Source organism: Phoenix dactylifera, chromosome 1 (assembly GCF_051530095.1).
Source record: "Phoenix dactylifera cultivar Ajwa chromosome 1, Ajwa_hap1_PhDact_Kaust_v1.1, whole genome shotgun sequence".
Classification (NCBI taxonomy): domain Eukaryota; kingdom Viridiplantae; phylum Streptophyta; class Magnoliopsida; order Arecales; family Arecaceae; genus Phoenix; species Phoenix dactylifera.
The window spans coordinates 66903982-66922109 of NC_143190.1; the positions used below are offsets into that span (position 1 = coordinate 66903982).

The 18128-nt window shown below is 38.3% G+C and overlaps 1 protein-coding gene across 4 annotated transcripts; it reads right to left on the reverse strand.

The window, feature by feature from the left end:
* Positions 1 to 771: 771 nt before the first annotated feature.
* LOC103720534 (myb-like transcription factor family protein) lies at positions 772 to 12181 on the reverse strand. 4 transcript variants are annotated; one of them, XR_001880167.5, is made up of 17 exons: positions 11936 to 12181; positions 11730 to 11819; positions 10004 to 10069; positions 9831 to 9890; positions 9626 to 9682; positions 7149 to 7278; positions 6023 to 6090; positions 5825 to 5917; positions 5615 to 5662; positions 4566 to 4736; positions 2977 to 3087; positions 2594 to 2689; positions 2054 to 2125; positions 1573 to 1630; positions 1432 to 1466; positions 1211 to 1342; positions 772 to 1002 (listed from the first exon to the last, which is right to left on the reverse strand). XR_001880167.5 is itself a non-coding variant. In XM_017846031.5 (16 exons), exons 1-16 carry the CDS (start codon positions 12047 to 12049, stop codon positions 1265 to 1267), a joined length of 1347 nt encoding a protein of 448 aa, XP_017701520.3. In that variant the 5' UTR covers positions 12050 to 12181; the 3' UTR covers positions 1044 to 1264. The 4 variants fall into 4 exon arrangements, 1 of the variants encoding a protein (XP_017701520.3); XR_001880166.5 differs by having other exon boundaries at positions 772 to 1011; XR_001880168.5 differs by lacking the exon at positions 9626 to 9682 and having other exon boundaries at positions 772 to 1011.
* Positions 12182 to 18128: the final 5947 nt, after the last annotated feature.

Consider the following 18128-nt stretch of genomic DNA (forward strand, 5'->3'; position numbering starts at 1 on the left):
TTTATGATGCAGCCGTATCGGTCACGGGAAGGCGGCCTGTGTGTTTTCTTCCCCAGCGACGATAGGAATGGAGGTGGGAGCGAGAAGCAGCGCTCAACACCCAAACAAAGGGAAGGCACCAAGGGAATCGGAGGAGCCATTGATCCATGGACCTTGGCTCCCATGAACTGGCATCGGGGCTCCCAGAGGGGGGAGTGGGAAGATGAAGTCGACCAAGACGAGCAACAGTAAGGACTTGGCACCGGTGGTCGTGGCTCCAGGCGATGGAGAAGGAGGGTCACGACTGTATGTATCTCCAACGAACTTGGAAGGTTGACAAAAGCCAAGGTGGCTAGACAAAAGTCGCCGGAGAAGACGGTTGTGGGCGGCTCGACTGAGGAGATGGACGAAGGGCTGAGCCAACCAGGTGAGCAGCCTGAGTCCAGCAGTGAATCGATGAGAGGCCCGAAGGGGCGAATCGGTCGTCCGCGCTGGGCCAGGTGGATCTAGGTAGGGCTGGGCCGGGCCTAAGTCTGCTTAAAAGGGCCCGAAGTCCACCCAAATTCCATCGGGCTCGGCTCGAAAAAATCTTTCAATATGCAATAATATTAAGATAAAAGGCACACATTACATCGTCGGACCGCAAGCCTACAGCAAGGAGCCAACGTTGTGGAGTGGGTTGGACCGGTTGGCACCCTGTCATGCATATAGAGTGACGTGGCATGAAATTTGGATCAATAAAGAAGAATTTCTTTTTTGACTGGAGACATGAAGCACGGTCGCCAAACAAATACCGCAATAACGTATTCTAGTTAAAAGGAACTGTGAAGAAACCACCAGATATATTTTATCTTTCAGATATATATAGAGAGAGAGGCGTAAACATGAAAAAGGATCCCTGAAACTTTCTTCGCCAATTTTTGCACCCAGCAAACGGAAGACGTTCAGTATGCTACAATCTGATGCACGAGAATTGCAAGAGCTGTAGGTGGGTACTTTTTAGACCGATGCTGCTTCTTTCAGCTTTTTATCCTTACATAGCAACAGCGGAAGGGAGGGAGGGGGGAAGAAAAACAGTGAAAATATCAGATATGAATGTAGAGTACATGAAGCTAAAGAAGTAACCACCAGAAGGCTAATAGAAAGAGCTTAACTAATGCTCTGCTGCTATAAGTTAGATCATTACAGAAGACTTTGTGGAGACCGGATTGCATGAAGAGCATAAAATTACCTAGACCATGGGATTGTTGTGAAGATGAGAGTGCAGACACATCTCTTGACGTCATCAATCAGAAGCCTTCAACTTCCGGGGCCTCTTGGATTGCGGTGGCGATGGTGGTGCATCAATAAATCTTCCAGGTGCCTGGAAAAGTCATAACACCTATAGAGATAAGAATATGAACTTTCAGAATTAGAGAGAACCAAAAGAAATTGCAGAGCGAAATGGCAGACCTTGCGTTTGTGGTCCCTTTTAGCCGCTCTCTCACCTGAAAACCCAATCAGATGATATTTGTCACAAGCTGCCCTCCTTCTCATTATTACAAACTGAATGGAGTCATTATGAGAAAAAGCTAACAGCTTTTTTAATATTACCTCCAAAACCAACAGAATCAGGGACGAATGGCCGGTCAACGTCCGCGCGGTAAGAACGCTGCCCACAGTTTGATAATTAAACCATCAAATTCAGTGGAAACCAGAATGCAATTTTCACCCGCACTCCCCCAGAGTAAGCATGTACATTTATTTAATGATATTACAATTTGGTAGAAGATGAGCTTTGGTGCAATGATAAGTTTTCTCCATCGTGACCGGGAGATCACTGGTGTGAAACATATTTTTTATATCAAAAAAGGCTGCCCTTTTTTTATGATTTGGTATTTAACTATCATATGCCCATTCACCATTCACCTGTAAACGGACCCGGTTCCATGAACACAAGGTGGCAATACTTAAAATCTGAAACCCGTATATAAAAAAACTAGTCTACATGGTGACCGTGAGTGATTTGTAATATGGCTGACATTTTTTCACACAAACTGATAAATTGTTACATGGCCATGACAAGTATATTTACCTTAGGAGTGCTTGGTGCTTCAGCATATGAACTATCACGATTTGCCGAAGCTTCTGCCTCTTTATTTTGGAGCTGTACGGAGAGAATTTAAAGGTCACATTATGAAGAGTATCAACAAACATGACAAGGGGAGGGTTCAAGAGAAACAATGAGTTAGATCTATACAATTCTTTGCCTTGTACTTTTGGACTAGTGGCTCTAAAATGTGATGATATATGGTATTCATACACCTTAGACCATCAGCATGTGCATGACCTCCACACACATGCATGCACACACACACACACACACAGAGAGAGAGAGAGAGAGATGCACTTTGACAGATAAATATGCATGAAAACATGCATTGTTATTCACACATGCATATGAAGATAAGTGTGCATGTAAGTATGTAAATCTTAGATACAAAATGCATGCATGTGCAACAAGATTGCTATTATTGATTAATATAACAGATGAATGTAAATCTTAGATACAGAATAAAACAAACAAATGCAGCCATCGTCTGAACATGACATAAATTGTAGTAAAAGTAGGAACCTGTTTCTGTAGGTTGAGCAATGTAAGTATTTCTTTTCGCAATTCAAGATGTTCTGCACAAACTGCTTTTGTTGGGACCTTCGGTTTCACATGAACCTGAAGAGAAGTTGGATCATCATAAGCTAATAGCAGCAAGCTGAAAGTGGCTTTGCTACAGATGTTGTATCCAACATAATGTAAAAGTAATTTTACAACAAAATGCATTTAAACTTTGTACATAATAGACCCAGGGCTAGCAACTGAAAAAGGAAAAAAGAAATTATCTACTATTACATAGAAAATTGGAACTATTGCTGTATCCATATTATCTGATGTATATTTTCACAATTGGTACTAATGGCTGCTGCATAACTCTAAGCACTGCAAGTGAGGAAGAAGCAAACCCCAAGATCTTGTAAAGTCTGGTCAACCCTTTTGATAGTCCTGAGACCAGCAGTTGAGCTTGCTGCTTGCACCATTTGGTCAAGTACATGGGTTCTCAAGTATACGCGAAGCTGAAAATTTTCATATTAGTTACAATCATAACCGAAGAAATGTGGATGCATATACAACTACTAACTAGGCAGGTGCATTAAGATTATAAAAAAAAAAGATTTGAGAAGATACTTATCCCAGTATAACATTTGTATGGCATGGTTGCATTAAAAGAAATTTCTTGGATAGGTATAACTAAAGATCCGTTAGGTTAAGATATTGTGCCTCCTATAATTATTATTTAAAAAAAATATGGACTTGGTACATCGATATTACATAACCCATCTAATGCAATCAAATCATACAACAGGGCAGAATACCACATTGCATGACACAAATCCACAACAGAAGGTAGCTTAATTACAATGCCTATGAGAATTTACCTTAGTCAGTGTATAACTCAAGGGTATGCTTAATATTCTTGACTTTTTGTTGAAAAGGTCCTCTTATACTTGATTGTTCAACGAATAATGAACAAAGAATAATTACAGCAATCGACAGCATAGCCATGTATCTTTTATAGAGAAAATTCTAGAAAAAGGAAGTTATAGAAGAGTCTAGAGATTCGCTCCAAATTAGATGTGAACATATAATTTTTTTTTCTGATGTCACTCTGCATCTGTTTCAACCCTAAGCTTTCGGTTAGAAAGAAGTTTTATGTTGGTTTAACCGTCAAATAAATTTATAACAGAGAGGAATGTCAAGCATGCATCTTAGGAGTTAAGGACAAGAAATGACAAAAACAATGTAGGGCTAGGGCATGAACAGAAATCACTCGTGCTAATAGCAGCTTCTTTCATCTAGCCAACCACCTATAAGCACCAAACCTCACTTGCATGACATGCTACAAATTTATCTGTCATAACATTTATGAACCTGTTTGGCTATTCCTACAGGATTGGGCTGAAAATTCTGTAAAATTCATGGATTGGGCTGTCAACTTAAGCATGGTCCTGTATCAACCACACTCCACCCAACCCAAATGTTGTGAAATAGGTTTTTTTTTATCTTCCTGCAGCCCAAAGGCTAGGATCCAAGCTAGGTTTGGATATGTTCTTAGAAAATGGAAGCTAGATGAGACAACAGGCCCAATTCCTATAGGATCTTCAGCCTAATTCTGTAGAATTATCCAAACAAGCCCTTAAATGTTTCAAGTGATTAGAGTTCAGGTTTTTATCTGCATCCAGTAAAAACCTAGACAACGAAGATATGCATATAAAATAACAAACCATATGGATTTTGGGCCCAAAAATTGCAAGACTAAACAAAAATAAACTAGATACAGATATGTGCAGCATTCAAATTTCACAGGGATCGAAATGGATACAAGTGCAGATGATTACTAGCCTTGTTTATCGCAATCATGCATGCCAAACAAGAGAAACCAAATGTGTCAAGCATAATCTTAAATCACCAGTAAAAGCGAAAGGTGATGACAAGGTAAAACTACAGCAAATCAATAAAGTTGTAAAAAATAAAAATAAAATATGGGATCTACCATCCGGAGTGAAGCTGGAGTTGAAGCACTCTCTGTTGTGGCTGTCGCAGGTGCAGCAGTTGAAGACGATGGATGGATGTTAGTGGATGGTGATACAGATTCAGCAGGTGCAGTAGCCTTCTCAGTTTCGTTACCAGTTGGGTTAACTGGCATCTCGGCATCTTCAGCACTCTGCAGTTACAATCAAAGGAAAACATATGAAAGCCTTAAGAGCACAGTAAATTACTTAAAAATTCTCAAAAAATTACTCTTATAATCTTAGAGATTAGAGTATATTATCTGTCAAAGAACTAGATAAATATCTTTTAGAAAAGAAGAATGGAGACTAACGATATGAGGTTGTGGGCATAATTTAAAAAAGATAGGAATAAAAACCAGAATAACTAGCAAGTTAATAAGAGTTTGATATGGTATACTGCATGAAGAATCAGCTGTAGTGATGAATCCCTAATGTTTGTGGTAAGAAAAATGAAAACAATGAAGAGAAAATGCAGAAAGAATATGAAGATGGGAGAAGAAAATTGATAATGCATCAGAACTATACCTACCTATGAAGCTACTGAAATCTATTAACACCCAAATCATGGTATCACACTTAGCCTTGGTGTTAGCCCCACCTGAAAACCACATACTTGAATAGCTTTGAACTTTTGATGACATGGAAAAGTCAATATTTTGCCAAGGAGAGTGGAGAAAAAAATATAGTAGAAAAGAAGCAGGGCTTGGTTCCCGGAAACCATCAAGAGACAGCAGGATCAAATGCATAGTGGACAATCAAAGTCATTATGTTCAACTTGAAGCTTTGTTCTCAAACTGATGGACAGTATAAGATGATAGGACAGAATATGTATATGGAACCTTGTTGACATACTACAGCTGCCCTTGGATAACTTACTTGCACTATGGATCTAACCAATTTGATCAATCAAAAATCAAAAAAAAAAAATACAAAAGATTTAGCTTCCACCTGTACATGTAATAGAGACCCTTAAGTAACAAGCAGCAAGAAGAATAACTTGACAGGTGCTGTTTATCAATTGCATACTCACTTTACTAGCCATGCGTGACTCCATTATACGTTTAGCTTCGGCAAGGATCTGACACAAGAAAAAAATAGTTAATGCTGTCAGATTGGAGAAGCACCTGTTAAAAAACTAAGGTAAAAAAATAAAAAAAAAAACAAGTGGTCTGAAATAATCATTAACCACCAACATGAACATTATTATAGAAGTGCTAACGCTGCAAAACAATACATTTACCTCAGCATCTCTGCGCTCCTGCTGTTTTGTTTGAGAGAGCACAGCAGACAACGCACGTTTCCTTTCAATCTCATGAACCATGTTGTAAGGTTCCTAAAGAAGGATGAGGAATTCAAAAGGAAAGAAATTAGGTTGTAGTTGTACACATCATATGTTAGAGGCCCTAGTATACAAGCAAGTTTGATAACAAGACCAAACCTTAACTAGTGGATGTCCAGAAACATCAGAAGGAGAGGGTGCTCTAGCAATTAAAAGTGCCCGGTTCACTGCAAGCAGACAAAACATATTAAACCCTTAACTTATCACATTTCAAATAAAATAACATAGTCAAGCACCAATTCCGCACAATAATCATAGAGTTGAAGATGGTTATAGATGGGAATCATACAAAGTTACAAACCCTTCAAAAATTTCTACTTTCAAATCTAAAAATTAATCTCTTGCCGATGCATGATTATAAGAATAAAAACCCCCTTTATTGATTATACTCTTATATTTGATCTTCTTTGTTGCACAAATTGAGCTTTCTTGATTTATAGTCTTGTTATAATTACAGTTTGAGATGATTTCCGTTAAATATATAGACACACATGTGCATCTGGTTTGCCAGAAACTCTAGATGGCAGCATTTTTCCGAAAAAAGAAGAGAAAACTATTTTCATCTGTTGCTAGCAGCATTTGTCCCCATCTGTATGTGTCAATGCAGATGCAGAAAGAAAGCCATCACCAGTGATTGCAAGAAAATGCCCAATGCCCTGGGTAAGAATAACCATGCACTTTTACCGTAGAAGAATAAATTGTTTGCATCACTTATTTTTTCGTCATTCAGAATTCATTTTATTACAGGAAAGTTTATCTGATTTTTTTAATATATCCACAATTTTTGAATTACCAAGCATGTTAAGCTTCAAATAGGCCTATCATCAAAGCAGCTTTTTTTTTAGGTTAAGGATAGTTTGTTTTTCCAGAGTTTGATGGTAATTTATGGCAAAGAAATAGAGATAACACACTACCAAGTTTCAGATTAGCAACCAATGTCTGAATTTGTTTCTATATGATTTATGGATGTCTGAATTTGTTTCAACATGGGTTATGGATATCTATGATTTTTTCATCATTGTTCACAAATATCACCTAAGAGTGATTTTGCATGAGGCTTTCACATACAGGTTTAAATTTTACAGAAATGATAATATCCAAATGACCTGAAAAATAGAGCATGACTAGATAATCTCCAATATCATTGTTACAAGAAATCTTATCAAGGAAACAGAAAATTGTCTTAACAAACTCCTTGATTAACTTTAAAGAGGCAAAAGAATACCGGAATAATAGCGACTCTTAAGTTCCTCCACACTCCGAGATGATGGAAACCTATCAGCTATCACTATGAAGCGAAGATCAAATCTTTCGCAGAGATCAAATAACTGATCTGTTTCTTCCTTAGTCCACATCTAATTCAAATCACATCAAATCAGATCCCTAATACAGTAAAGCATGCAGCTGCTAAATGCTTTCAGATTATATAACAAGAAAATTGGTATATTAACATTCATGGAAAAAGTGAAAAGCGAGTACAAGCGTGTCAACAAATATTGCAAAATATCCTGTCAACAAATGTTAAAAAGCAAGGTTCAAAATACCGTCAGGCAGGGCTGTCCCACTTTTCCGTGGAACAAGATGCCTTGGGTCTTGACACTCGGGGTGGTGAACATCTTGTCCCAACCCTATCCATTTCCCGGCTCATCTTGTCCCGACACTCAGAACAGTGGGACTATTGTCCCACCAATATTTAAAACCTTGCTAAAGATCCACAATATTTCAACAAAGTCATGTATGCAGATTTTATATCAGAGTTTTATATCAAGAATGGATTAATTTGGAATAAAACATAAATGTAATGTATACAATAGAAGGTTTGGACAATTTGAGCATTTCCTCGCATATAATTCTTCCTCAGGAAAATGAATCCTTATCTTCATCTTCGACTAAATACCACTCTATGCATGCATACATATGCATGTATGCATACATGCAATGCACAGATAATGAATCATCCAACATCTTGACTAAAAATAGCTTATGGCGAGAGTTTTAATATGACCAACCATCAAATAGATATATGTACTGTAAACAGCCACAGATGGATCAAGTTATGTCATTGGTTTATAAAAATAAGGAGCTTTGATGAAAAGTAAGATCAGAAAAAATCTGATTCTTCTCCACAGTTTAGCCTAATTCCACCATATTCTTCTCATCAATACCATTCAGATTTCAACAGCTTAATTAACACATTTTTCCATAGGATATGAGAATGCTTGCTCTGAACCAAGCCTTACATAAGTGGTCAAGCAAGCAAGCATTACAAACCCCAAAGACATAGTTTCATAAGTAGCAACAGTCACACAAACAACGGAACAAGATAAAAAAGATTGAGAAACCATCTGAGCTCCATAGATTTAACTGTTAAGAGTTCATTCATACTGAAAATTTCTATTTCCTGAAAAATAGATGAGCATTCTATGCAGCAAATATGGACTTAACAATGCTGTACAATGCAAGGTCTTGATGCAGAATAAGTTTCTTCACCGCAAAACAAGATGATATATCCATAAGCTACTCCCTAAGTTGTACATTCTTCACAACAGAGTGTGGGTCAAGGGGGTATTTGATAATCAATCACTCCTAACAAGAATAACTATTGGTGTAGATGATCTCCACAATAAATCAGGCTAAAAAAAGAACACAAAATCCACTAAATCTGAAGTTCAGGATATCGAGCAAGATCAAAAGAAATAGTTATAAGACAAAAAACATGAAGTTAGATTTGGCATCGAATCAAAAGACTCCACAGCTAAAAAATAAACATAAACAGGTTACTGCTGTATAATAGAATAGGTTTTGCAACTGATGAGCATCAACCCAGACCTAAGCCAGATCAACAGATAAAAGATACTGCAGGAAAAATGAATTATAACTGTATACTAAATTGCTGGTATCCAGCCTAAAGCCAACCTTCCAATTTCCCATACACCCTACGGCTCGCACACCACATATGCAGCGTATTGTTGACATTGCCAACATTTAACACTAACAGCTATGTGATATGCAAACAAATAGAACTGGTTAACAATAAAACTTAGCACTGAGGTGGACTAACATAATCCACGAAGTCGGAGAAATACCAGTTGGAAACCAAGCAGCTTGCTTATACTGTCATCAATGAAGACCTTTGATGAATGGTTCCCATGCACCAAACTCTCAATGTGCATGATACTAGAGAACTCTAAAATGTTTCTCTATGACACGCTCAGTAAATTTCCCCATTTATTGATCATTGAGGGCAAGTCAGCTTTTAGGTAACAGAGTTTACGAAATAGACTCATATGTGTGCCATGTGGGTGAAAAATTTAAAAATATTTGCTGACTGTTGAATAGGTATCTTCTTTATTAAATGCAGGCACTATCATACCTGCAGACTGCAAATAATGTGTTGGCTGTACAGCAATATAAACAATTGCATATGATGAGAATTTAGACAAAATCAACATCCGCTAATATCACAGAATTGATCTTCACTCGCTTGATAAAGTATTTCAGTTATATATAACATACTAAGTCAACAAAATGTTAGGAAAACCTTAGCAATACATGTATAAATAATATAACAAGTAATCAAGAAATATCAGGTCTCAAAAAATCGTTGCAGTGATATACTTGTATGTGCATCCATAAATTGCATTGCAAAATAGACAGAAACAAAGATTAAAAATTGCATATTCTATGGTACCTAGTACCTACAGGATCAATCAAGTGCTTTTCATATTCCTCATCCGTATACCTAAGAACGTCCACAGACTGCATCCATGTAGCAATAAGAAATGCATATTATTCCTCAACTGGAAGGACTGAGGCATAGCCAATTAATAGTGAAACAATAGAAAGAAAAGAGAAAAATACCATTGCTAGTATGCAATATAGCACTGAGTTAAGTTTCCGCTCTTACCTTGTTGTACTTAGCAAATGAGTAATCACCAGTTGGTGGAACACCATTTACAACCCTGACCTGAATAATATAATGTTTCAAAAAAAATAAGAGAATTGATTGCAGCATTTTAAGGTGGAACTCTATAAACCAAATATCATTATGGTTGTGTTGAAGAAGACATGAGAACAAACCCAATGATAAAGTTGCAAGTTATCTGTTCTTGCAGATGATGTAAATGAAAGCCACTGCCATGTGATCTGCACAGGTTGTATATAAGTTTGATTTTAGAAAATAGTAACAAAGTCAACAGAATTAGAGTAGTGCTCTGATCTAGTTCTACTACAATTACAACAGTCGGAACAAAAGAAAAGACACCCAAATAGCAAAGTTCAACTCTTGGAACTTGCCATAAAAGCATAATAAGTGGGAAATCGAGCAGCCACACATGTGTTGCATTTTTAATATCTTGAGTTTCCTGTCATACATGTTTCCATAAAAACAAAGATGGTGACAAGATCCAGCTAGAGCCTTAGAAAAGACCCCACAGGTTACAATCAATTCTAGCTGATCAGATTGACCTAAAAACAAATCCCACTTGGTAGAGCAAAAAATTAATCATGCCACTGTATGAGTCCCAGCTATGATCTATGTGAGTCTTAGCGTGGACCATAAAAAGAAAAAGAAGATACACAAACTACGTTCAAAAACTTGATGATGTGCATGCCTAGAACTAAAAACATATGCAAATTGGCTTCACACTAAAGCAAAGTTCAATGTCTCTGGTTATTTTTGTTTTCATCATCTTCTTAGCTTGGATGAACCATCTACCAGCAAGAACTTCTTTCTCATTCCATGCTCTGTTTCTCATAAAGTGATCATCTATATCCACCTTAGCACAGCCAAGAATAGGAAAAGCTTTTCTTAGGAGGACACCAGGACAATTAGGCCCATAAGTCAAACTAAAAGCACCATGAAGGATTGTGTTTCTTCTTGGGTCATTCACACTTTCTTCTTTGTTCCACGTCATGCATTGAAATGAGAATTTTGATGCTTCTGATTCTTTTTTCAGATCTCAGGCACTTGGCAGAAGCTTCGTGCTAATTTGCAAAACCACATGGTAAGTCTATTTAGCCAAGGCCTCACAATGTTCTCTAGATGGCCTAATTATTGCTTGATAGTTTGACCCAGGTGTTTCTTCAAAGTTCAAAATAAATTTAATTGCTCTCACGTAACTAACTTACATAGTTATTTCATGTAATAGTGCTTAAAATTACCATATTGTAGCTGATGAAACCTAGGGTAAAAGGGTTGATGGGGAGAAGATTGAAAATGAAGCTTAAGATGAAAATTTGGCATAGTGCAATGAGGAACTAAAATGCTTTCCATTAAGGCAAAGTGTTGTTGCTTCTATATTACTATCTCGTAATTCTTGGGTCATTCAAATATATATGAGCATCCAATATCCCTCATGCAGCCAGCCAGTCGGAGAGGGGATAATAGAGGAAAGTTTGGGTCTCGATAAGTCAAATTCATTGATATAAATAATGGAGGCTTTCATTATGTTTTTGTGAAGTGTTCAGTGAGTTTCAGTTCTCTTCATCCTCTTGAAATGAAAATGGGATTCTTCTTCACATCTTTTTCCTCACTTTGCAGTAACTCAATGCAATTGACTACCTTCCAAAGGGTTTAGGAAAATTATTAAGCTGTTACCACGGAGAAATAACACCTTATTCGGCTGTATTTTCTGCTATTAGCCATATCTAGTCAGTGATATAGCAAAAGGAACCGAAATCTACTGTGCAACTTCAACCAGTAAACCAAAAAAATCTGCACATTTCCTAGAGGACAGGTTCTTGCTACGAAACCCTAGCGATGAAAACAAACGGAATCCATTAGGAGGTTAAGAAACACTCTTACCTTCTCTTTCTCCGAATTGGGCCGCTTCTTCAAGTGTGAGACCTCGATGGAGGGCATGAGAGGCGCCATTCCTCCCGTAAGAGCGTAAACCTAGAATCCAGAACGGCAAGACGACGACAAATAAACCGACTAGAAGAGGGATAACACCCGGGAGGAGAAGAGGACGCGGTGTTGGGGCAAAGAAGAGATTGGGGAAGGAGAAGTACCTCTCGGGAGACGCCATCGGGCTTCCTTTGGGAATCCTTCGGGGGGCGAGGCTTCTTCTCCTGGGCTGCCGGAAAAGAATTCTTCGGGAGACCGAGGATATCCTTCGCATCCATGGATTAGGGTTTAAGGAGCCTTTTAGGGTTAGAGTTCGCTCTGAATCGTTTTGACGGAGCTCGGGAAGAAAGGACCTCTCGATCCCAAATAAAGAAGGAGGACCCCGATTACCGCTAAAAGGATTCCGAAGGCAGGAGTTATTTATAGGGACTGCAAACTATTTCAACTACGAGAAAAAAAAATATTTTAAGGTCTCGAGCCGAACCTTTGCTTACGTGGCAGGTTTTTAGCGCAGGTTTCATGCCTTGCAGTAGCACGGCGAGATAAATTATATAGCTAATTAAAATTGCAAGAATAGGTAATGTTAATCAATACAAATACTAGAATGTTACAAGAAACAGATCATTTTAAGTGTCCGATTAAATTTTAATTTATTTGTAGGTCTAATTTCATATGGAGACTCCATGCAGCCTATATTTCTAGATATAAATAACTAATTATTTAAGTCTAAGATGAATGATATCCTATGGCATTAAACCTTGATAAAAAATCTTAATATTCAGTCAAAAGTTATAATTTTTATAAAAATTAAGAGATATTAATGTAAGGGATAATAGAATTATCCCCTACTTAGGTAGTGTTTGGTTGCATATTGAGTTTTGAAAGAAATATCTCTTGTATTGTTTTTTCTGTTACAGAAACCCTTGGAGTAAATTTAGTCTGCAGAATAGAAATATTTTACTATTTGGTTGGAGAGATAAATAGGGAGAATAAGTAAGGATAATAAGGCGCCTTTAAGGCATATTGGATTTCAAGAATTTTTAGTTTTTATCATAATGATAAAAATTTTCTTCCACTTTTTATACATATTTATAAAGTAGACAAGAAAGCCATTGAAGGAGATAAGAGCAAGCTTATTATGGGGTATAAGTGTACTCCACCAAAATGGTGGAATAAAATTATATCTCACGATCTTATCTATATCCTCGCACCACATAAGCTCAAGTTCCATTCCTTTTTTGATGTTTGGCAAGGATATCCCCCAATTTGCAGGGGGATATTATTTACTACCACTATTGGTTGAGGCATATTTTTGTAAAAAAATATTGAATTGAGGGTGTATGGTAATACTCAAGGAATAAATTTGTCTTTTAGGAATCCATACAAAAAGTCTAAAAATTTCTAGACTCTAGTTGAACTTACTCCATTTCTGCAACAATGCTTCTATTTGCTCCCCAATTCATTCTTTATGCCGCGATATTTCTCTCATTATATTTTTTATGATGGTGTAAATAAGTACCTATTTAAGTCCGGGATGAGCACAAGACCCTTTTCCATACGCATCCTTGCAAAATTTTCACATTCGTTAAAAACTACATTTCTATGTAGAAATTTAGGAATATTGATGTAAAAGAATAATATAATAATTATAAACGTTAAAAACTATCTTCCGGCACAACTGGCCGAGGGGGTAGGTTTAATTAAGGCTATATAGAGTAGTCTCCAAGGAATAAATTTGCAAGAATCATACTTTTAGATAAACATGCAAAAAATTCAAAAGAAAAAAAGATCGTAGCCGAATTGTTTCTTATTTGTGTGCATTTAAGTTAGTTTCATACAATGGCTATAAAAATTTGCATTCCCCATACAAATATAATAAAATGCAAATAAAAATTCAAGATACCCAATACCATGATGATTGATTTATAGACTTTAAAGGATAAAATTCAAATAAATACTCAACGATCTGCAATCATCTTGTTTAGGGCATTAATAAAAAAACTAATTTATCTCTAAGAGATTGTTGAACCATCTTTGGGGTCCTAGTTCATGTTTCATATGGGGACCCCAAATGCTTCAAAATCCTTATTTAGATCTCTCCTTAGTAATAAGTTTTCAATTTTGAGTGAAAGAGAGAGAGATGTGACGAAACTTTGAAACCTATTCTGAAGTAATGAATTGAGACTCGTTCCATTGGTAATGCCCCTTTGTATAACAACCATATAGGGATCCAACTAATTATAATTCATTGAGTACAAGTTTGGTGCATAATAATAAATATTTAAAAAATTCTGAATGGATCTCAGAAATAAAAAGGTCCCTAAGTCACAATTACCACATAGTATTGAGAAAACATTACTTGTGACCCCTAATTATATTTATAATACTAAGTTTCGAGCTTGATAATCAAGAGATACGACCTGCCCTTTTGTGCAAAAAGATTGCAAGAAAAAAACATGTGCTTAGTTACAAATCCTAGTTTGAGAGGATCTATTAAATGGCACACTATTTGCAATCTCTTCATACAAGACCCCACAAATGTTAGTACATGTGGCATATTTAAAGCTAGAGAAAATTATATTGCAAAAGTTCTTTTACACTTTTTTTTTCTTTCCACTGAGAAACATGGATAGGTGAGTGTGCACATTCTTAATCAATAATTTAGTTGCTATGTTTTCAAAGGCTTGCAAGTTTTCTAGATTTTTTTTTGGTATTCCTTCTTGAGCTTCTATTTCTTCCGTAAACCATGTCTCAGTAACATCCTCCTGAGCCAAACCACCAAGAAAAGAACAACATCTAATGAACTATCCATCGCGACACTCATAAACCATATGTTTGGCCACATGCATCTAGAAACCACACAACTTCAACTCACACATTTTTTTCTTTTTTGGAAAAAAAATCATCACCATGTCAAAGCAACATCCACATACCATAATTGAAGCTGTAGGTTCCTTAATAACATTATATTGTACTAAATCTCACTTAAACAACACACTTGTTATTTCACATTAATTTTACTATATGGATCATATAGAAGCATCGTAGTTCTTTTTACAATGAGGTTGAACCAAGATGACTGCAGACTTGAGTAAGACTAATCATTTGCTCATGTGGAGATATTAATAATTTTGATTAGTTCAATCGATATTAAATATTTGTTGAAAAATTATTTCACGACATAAATATTGCTACTCGACGTTCAATAGCAGTCATGTGCATTTGTATATGAATTACAACTATTCTAAAATGGCTTGTTGGCGGTTATGCTTTCCTTCCACTTGTACCAAGGTGGCGCTGGGGTGACGTACCCACACGTGAGGCGGTGAACCCAGTGGGGTGAGCCCACGGGTCGGGGAAGGCACGCGAAAACCTGCGACCTGTATCGAACATTCCCTGGTGGAAGGGGGGCCCAGTAATGGGGCTGCTACGCGGGTGGGCTGGTCCCTCCCCCTCCCCTCCTATTTTTGACCAAAAAAAAAAAAAAAAAAGAGTTGATTATCAATATCACATCTATTAATGAAATACTTCTTTCCCCATAGAGCAAAAGCGCATGCACTTCACGTGCCAGGTACTAATTAAATATATACGCACGTCTCCATTTTATGTATCGCAGCATTTCTAATGGCACAGTAAGAATTATTTTTTTTTTTTTGTACAACGGCCCATATATAATAAGTGTTGTGCAGTCGAGAAAACCAAAAAAAAGGTTTGAGATGGAGTTGTCACGTGGTTCTTCCAAAAAAAAATTTTAGAGTGATTAGCCGAATAGTAGATAGCCCAGTCAGCAATACTGTTCACCTCTCAATAGACATGAATAGCTATACTCTCTCAAGAGTTTATACATGTCGTGAAACAACGTTATTCCACCAGTAGTAGCGTTGCGCGACTCTGAATCCACTCAATCACCATATCCGAGGATCCGAGTCTCCTTCGAGAAGGATATTGTCTGCACCCAGAACAAATCTTGTATAGATGATATCCTTCCGGCTTTAAGCTTGACACTGATGGCAAAAGTATTGAAAATTCTCTACCCCTGGCCGCCACGTAAGATTTTCCCAAATATAATTTTCCCTATGATCCCGCAAGCCCTATCTCAGTTTGCCCGGCCCCCCAAGCAGCGCAAAGGGTAAATCGGCGGATCCATCCCTTCTCCTCGCCCTGCTTCCGATGGTGAGACGCACGCTGCGCCCGCCTCTGCTCTCTCACAGACTCTCTTGAAAGGATCTCCTGGACTTTTCTAGTGCTTCTCATAATTCCGATAGTCGTAATAAAATGGTTTAGGCATTGAAACCCATACCGAGCCCTGTTCCCGCTGCGTGGTAGCAAACTCTGGCCCACCTCACGCTGGTCGCTGGAGTCATCGGCACCGCGACCTTCTTCATGTAAGCCGTTCTACCTCCCTTGTCCCGATGCTTGTTTAGACGATAGTCACAGAGATACATCTCTTGATTTTTTGAAAAATATTATGATATAAGAAATCAAGATAAAAAATTTTCGAATTGTAATTGTTATGATATAAATTCTGGATGTTTTATTTTCCTTCACAAGCATGATTTAATTTGGAATGTTTTCTATGACGATGAAGGATAAAGAAAGAGTTTGGTACTGAATTACAGAGTTTTCTTCTAACCGCTGCATTTGGCCTTCATATATATGAATGGCTATTCAGAACAAGTGCGGTGTGGGATTATCTATGAGATGCATGAGCTGGATATGGATCTTGATTGGATTCAACTTGGAATGGGTGCTAGCTAGCTTTGCTGCATTTAGCTTTTTATTGGTCAGTAGATGTTCATGCTGCACTTAGACCTGTTATGTGGAAATTTGTCTCTTTTTGGCTAGAATAGAACCAAGTTCTTACATCCTTCCTTCAGTTACTGCAATGACGACAACTGCAGCCTCACATGGTGACGTGAAACTGTCCGTCTCATTGAGACAGTAGAAGTAGAGTTCTGCAATCTAGCTCTATTGTATTGCCAGGTGCTCCTCTCATTCAGGAGAACCTTTTCTTTTCTATCTTTTGCTTGATGCCTCACTTGCCATGGCATTTAGCTTTACTAAACTGGCCACAGGTTTGCAATTCGTGGTGAGACTTAAATCGTATCATGTGTTCCAGTGAGTTGTGACTTGCACAAGGATCCGGCCCAACTCGAATAATTTGTTGGATCAAAAATTATGGCCGTAGACCCGACCTGACTCGATCTTCTATAGGGTTGGATTTAGGCCCAAAATTAGAACCCAAAAAAGAAACTGAATTGGGTTGGGACTACTCGAGACCTAATCCGACCATAACCCTGAGTTATGGTGGCCATCGACCCATTTGCGATAGTGGCGCGGTAGCATCGATAGCCATCATAACTCTTGCAAACCCCATCCTTTTCTACTTCTCCGTAATGCCATCGACGGCCAGCAGCCGGCCAACAATGGCGGCGATTTGCAGGATAGTTTTCCTCTCCCATTACTCCACCAGAAGTTTCGGCATCCGGATCCACACCACTACTGTTTTCACTGTGTCCGGGCCCGAGACAAAGTCGGGAGCCCATGGCTCTATAGCTAGCAGCTGCCTCGGCACCACCCAGGAGCCGCCGATGAGGGTGATGTCCTCCTGGTCAGCCTCCATCTTGAATTTGAGAGCCAAATGATTCTGAGCGAGTGGAATAGCCTCCACCTCATGCTTAGTCTTCCCCCATAGCACCACATCTCAGGCCACCCAGTCTGCCAGAACTCGGCAGCCAAGGCTCTAGATAACCACCACCAAGTTCTCCCAAGCCTTCCTTGAGGCTTTGATCCGATCCTCTGGCAATTCAAGAATCGTCGTAAAGTGCCGTCGGAAGTTCTCCACCTCCTTCTCTGAGATCCGATGCGTAACCCATCCATCCGGCTTCGCCTGGCTTTCCTTTTCCTCACCAAGTGCCGGCATTCCTCGACTCCCTCCGGCGGATGGGCTGTTTGCCGCTTTGCTCACTCTCTCAGTCATTATCGCAAACACTTGAAATCAAAGCACCGACTGCGCACGAATATTGAAGAGAGCACCCTTCTCTCACCAAGCCTTTTATGTGTAGTGTGGATGCTTTGTATGGAAAAGACAGACGCACATGCGCGCTCGTGGACAAAGGCAATGCAGCAGTTGGAATTTGTGCTGATGACTTGTGATCGTGTTACTTTAAATGCCGTGCACGAGGATGCACAGTGTTATTTGTCAAGCTGTTAGCTGTTGTTTTCCTTATGTGGTATGACGAACGACGTATGTCGTCGAGAATTATGATCGGAAGTGCCTGCGTTCAGGCGGTAGAGCCATATCATATCATCTCCGTTGGAAGAACTTTGATAGTTCGGGACATTCGGGGTTTCCAC

Bases quoted from the DNA above. Each gene is read 5' to 3' on its own strand.
- LOC103720534 (XM_017846031.5), bottom strand. From the start codon at position 12,049: ATGGATGCGAAGGATATCCTCGGTCTCCCGAAGAATTCTTTTCCGGCA. The intron at 9,683-9,830 runs GTAAGAGCGGAA...ACATGGATGCAG, and splicing joins CATTTGCTAAGTACAACAAG to TCTGTGGACGTTCTTAGGTA. The intron at 3,088-4,565 runs GTAGATCCCATA...GAAAATTTTCAG, and splicing joins CTCCAGCTTCACTCCGGATG to CTTCGCGTATACTTGAGAAC.